General features: G+C 57.7%; 1 protein-coding gene across 1 annotated transcript in view; it reads left to right on the top strand.

The window, feature by feature from the left end:
• The first annotated feature begins 101 nt into the window (after positions 1-101).
• LOC120511637 overlaps positions 102-4,619 on the top strand; it is a 5,581-nt gene continuing 1,063 nt past the window's right edge. Inside the window, exons 1-4 of the mRNA XM_039728966.1 lie at positions 102-640; positions 1,740-1,823; positions 3,774-3,914; positions 4,566-4,618. Of these exons, the coding sequence (XP_039584900.1) occupies positions 124-640; positions 1,740-1,823; positions 3,774-3,914; positions 4,566-4,618 (795 nt within the window). The 5' untranslated portion in view covers positions 102-123. The remainder of the gene's footprint in view (positions 641-1,739; positions 1,824-3,773; positions 3,915-4,565; position 4,619) is intronic.

Genomic DNA, 4,619 nt, shown 5'->3' with positions numbered 1-4,619 from the left:
CCTGGGATGGGGTTGGTGGCACCTAGAACGTCATTGGGGACACCAGGGACATCACTGGTGGCACTGGGGACAGGGTTCAGGAAGGTTGGTGGCACCTCTGATGTCATTGGTGGCACTGGGGGCATGGTTCAGGAATGCTGGTGGCACCTGGGATGGAGTTGGGGACACCAAGGACACGGTTCAGGAGGGTTGGTGGCACCTGGGATGGGGTTGGTGGCACCTAGAACATCATCGGGGACACCAGGGACATCATTGAGGACACTGGGACATCATTCAGGAGGGTTGGTGGCACCTCTGATGTCATTGGTGGCATTAGGGACAGGGTTCAGGGGGGTTGGTGGCACCTGGGACATCACTGGTGACATGGGCGACGCTGCTGGGGACGCATCTGACACGGCTGAGGACATTGGTGCCATCTCTGGGGACACTGGCGGGACATTGGTGGCTCCGTTGGTGGCCTTGCTGGCGCTGGGGACACTTTGGGGACACTCTGGGGACATCGGCACCGACTACTGGCTGTACGCGCGCGCCCGCGTCTGCAACGCCACCAACGCCAGCGCCGCCGCCGCCGGGGCCACCAACGCCCTGGCGCACGGGGGGCTCACCCACTCCGGCCTCTGGAGGGTCTGCTGCCTCGAAGGTGACACCGGGTGGGGTTGGTGGCACCTTGGGGACATTGGGGACGGGGCTCGGGGGGGTTGGTGGCACCTGGGATGTCATTGGTGGCACCTGGGATGGGGCTGGGGACATCAAGGACGTGGTTTGGGAATGTTGGTGGCACCTGGGATGGGGTTGGGGACGTTTGGAACATCATTCAGGAAGGTTGGTGGCACCTCTGATGTCATTGGTGGCACTGGGGGCATGGTTCAGGAATGCTGGTGGCACCTGGGATGGAGTTGGTGGCACCTGGGACGTCACTGGGGACAGGGTTCGGGAATGTTGGTGGCACCTGGGATGGAGTTGGTGGCATTGGGGACGTGGTTCAGAAGGTTGGTGGCACCTGGGATGGAGTGAGGGACATTTGGTGGCACCTGGGATGGAGTTGGGGACACCTAGAACATCATTGGGGACACCAGGGACATCATTGAGGACATTGGGAACATCATTCAGGGGCGTTGGTGGCACCTGGGATGGGGTTGGTGGCACTGGGGACAGGGTTGAGGAAGGTTGGTGGCACCTCTGATGTCATTGGTGGCACCTGAGATGTCATTGGGGACACCAAGGACATTGTTCAGGGGGGTTGGTGGCACCTGGGATGGGGCTGGGGACACCAAGGACGTGGTTTGGGAATGTTGGTGGCACCTGGGATGGAGTTGGTGGCACCTGGGACATCATTGGGGACACCAAGGACACGGTTCAGGAGGGTTGGTGGCACCTGGGATGGGGTTAGGGACGCTGGGACATGGTTTGGGAATGTTGGTGGCATCTGGGATGGGGTTGGTGGCATCTGGGGACATCATTGTGGACACTGGGGACGTGGTTCAGGAGGGTTGGTGGCAACATCCCACTGATGTCCCCAATGTCCCCTGAGTGTCCCCCGCTGTCCCCAGGGCTGAAGCGGGGGCTGTGCCCGCGCATCAATCACTGCCCCCGGTGTCCCCAATGTCCCCGATCCCCTGAGTGTCCCCGGTGTCCCCAATGTCCCAGTGATGTCCCCTGAGTGTCCCCAATGTCCCCAATGTCCCAGTGATGTCCCCAGTCCTCTCAATGTCCCCAAATGTCCCCAATGCTGTCCCCAGGGCTGAAGCGGGGGCTGTGCCTGCGCATCAATCACTTCCCCGAGGACCTGGAGTACGACCACGACAGCGCCGAGTACCTGCTGCGTGAGTTACCATGGCAACCGTGTCACTGTCACCTCTGTGTCACCTCATTGTCACTGTCACTGTCACCACGACAGCGCCGAGTACCTGCTGCGTGAGTTACCATGGCAACGGGGACACTGTCACCTCACTGTCACTGTCACTGTCACCCCGAGTACCTGCTGCGTGAGTTACCATGGCAACCGTGTCACTGTCACCTCCGTGTCACCTCATTGTCACTGTCACTGTCACCACGACAGCGCCGAGTACCTGCTGCGTGAGTTACCATGGCAACGGGGACACTGTCACCTCACTGTCACTGTCACTGTCACCCCGAGTACCTGCTGCGTGAGTTACCATGGCAACAGGGACATTGTCACCTCTGTGTCACTGTCACCTCATTGTCACCCCGAGCCCCCGCTGCGTTGGTTACCATGGCAACCGCGCCCCGTGCCACCGTGGGAAACCTGGAAACCCCGCCTTCCGTTTCCATGGCGACGCTCCCGGCATCCTCCCGTTACCACGGTGACGGCCCGGTGCCCGGCCGCGCGTTTCCATGGCGACCGCGCCGGCGATGCCGCTGCCGTTGCCATGGCGACGCTCCCGAGACAGCCCCGGCCGTCGCCATGGCGACAGCGCGGCAGCCAGCCTCGCGTTTCCATGGCAACCGCGCCCGGCTCTCTGATTGGCCAGAGGTAACAGATTCCCCCCTTCACTGCTGGGTTCTGATTGGTCAGAGCGATTCCTGCACTCCCATTGGCTGGAGATAACAGATCCCCCTCCAGTGCCGGACTCTGATTGGTCAGAGGGAACTGACCCCCTCCAGCGGTGATTCTGATTGGTCAGAGCTCCCCAAGCTGCCATTGGCTGGAGATGCCCCCGAGGCCGCCCCGGCCGTCGCCATGGCGACAGCGCGGCAGCCAGCCTCGCGTTTCCATGGCAACCGCGCCCGGCTCTCTGATTGGTCGGAACTCCCCGAGCTGCCATTGGCTGGAGACAACAGATCCTGCCACCTGATTGGCTGGAACTCCCAGAGCCTTTGCCAATGCTGCGCTCTGATTGGTCAGGGCTCCTAAACCAGGCCCCTTTCCATTGCTGGGCTCTGATTGGTCAGAACTCCCAGATCCTCCTCCATTGCTGGGCTCTGATTGGTCAGAACTCCCAAAACAGATTCCCCTCCATCGCTGGGCTCTGATTGGTCAGAGCTTACAGATCCCTTTTCAATGCTGCACTCTGATTGGGCAATGCTGGGCTCTGATTGGTCAGAGCTCCCAAAACAGATTCCCCTCCATTGCTGTGCTCTGATTGGTCAGAGCTCCCAGATCCTCCTCCATTTCTGCGTTCTGATTGGTCAGAGCTCCCAAAACAGATTCCCCTCCATTGCTGGGCTCTGATTGGTCAGAGCTTACAGATCCCTTTTCAATGCTGCACTCTGATTGGTCAAAACTCCCAGATCCCCCTCCACTGGTGGGTTCTGATTGGTCAGAACTTACAGATCTATTTCCAATGCTGTGCTCTGATTGGTCAGAACTCCAAGAACAGATCCCCTTCCATTGCTGTGCTCTGATTGGTCAAAACTCCCAGATCCCTACCCAATGCTGTTCCCTGATTGGTCAGAGCTCCCAGACCAGATCCCTTTCCAACGCTGCGATCTGATTGGTCAGAACTCCCAGATCCATTTCTAATGCTGCGATCTGATTGGTCAGAACTCCCAGATCGATTTCTAATGCTGCCCTCTGATTGGTCAGAACTCCCAGATCCGTTTCCAATGCTGTGATCTGATTGGCCAGAACTCCCAGATCCGTTTCTAACGCTGCCCTCTGATTGGTCAGAACTCCCAGATCCCTTTCCAACGCCGCTCCCTGATTGGTCACACCTCCCCGATCCCGTCCCCGATTGGCCGCCCGCCCCCAGCGCTCCCATTGGCCGCCCAGGAGCTCTCCCGGGCCCTGATTGGCCGGTTTGTGTCCGCAGGCGTGGTCCGGGCCTCGAGCATCTTCCCGATCCTGAGCGCGGTGCTGCTGCTGCTGGGCGGGCTCTGCGTGGCCGCCTCGCGCCTGCGGCGCGCCCGCACCAGCCTCGTGCTGGGCGCCGGCATCCTCTTCGTGGCCGCCGGTAGGTGGGGGCAAAAACCCCAAAAACCCCAAATCCACCCCAAAATCCATCCTAAAATCCATCCTCTTCGTGGCCGCCGGTAGGTGGGGGCAAAAACCCCAAAACACCCCAAAATCCATCCCCAAAAACCCCAAAATCCATCCCAAAATCCATCCTCTTCGTGCCGCCGGTAGGTGGGGGCAAAAAACCCAAAATCCATCCCCAAAAACCCCAAAATCCATCCCCAAATCCATCCCGGCATCCTCTTCGTGGCCGCCGGTAGGTGGGGACAAAAAGCCCCAAAAACCCCAAATCCGTCCCAAAATCCACCCCAAAATCCATCCTAAAATCCATCACGGCATCCTCTTCGTGGCCGCCGGTAGGTGGGGGCAAAAAACCCAAAAACACAAAATCCACCCCAAAATCCATCCCAAAATCCATTTTAAATTAAATTTTTAAATTAATTCTTTTAAAACTTATTTTTTTTTCTTAAATTACATTTTAAAATTAAATTTTTAAATTAATTCTTTTAAAACTTCAATTTTTTAAATTAAAATTTTTAAATTAATAATTTTTTTTTTTTTAAATTTAAATTTCACAACGCAATTTTTTACCATTTCGTTTAGCCCCTCCCCCCCATGATTAACCCCTCGTTAACCCCTTCCCCGCCAGGCCTGTCCAACATCATCGGCGTCATCGTTTACATCTCGGCCAACGCGGGGGGGG

This window comes from Passer montanus, unplaced genomic scaffold (assembly GCF_014805655.1).
Source record: "Passer montanus isolate IOZ18808 unplaced genomic scaffold, ASM1480565v1 scaffold674, whole genome shotgun sequence".
NCBI classification, from domain to species: domain Eukaryota; kingdom Metazoa; phylum Chordata; class Aves; order Passeriformes; family Passeridae; genus Passer; species Passer montanus.
This window is presented reverse-complemented; position numbering and strand designations above follow the sequence as displayed.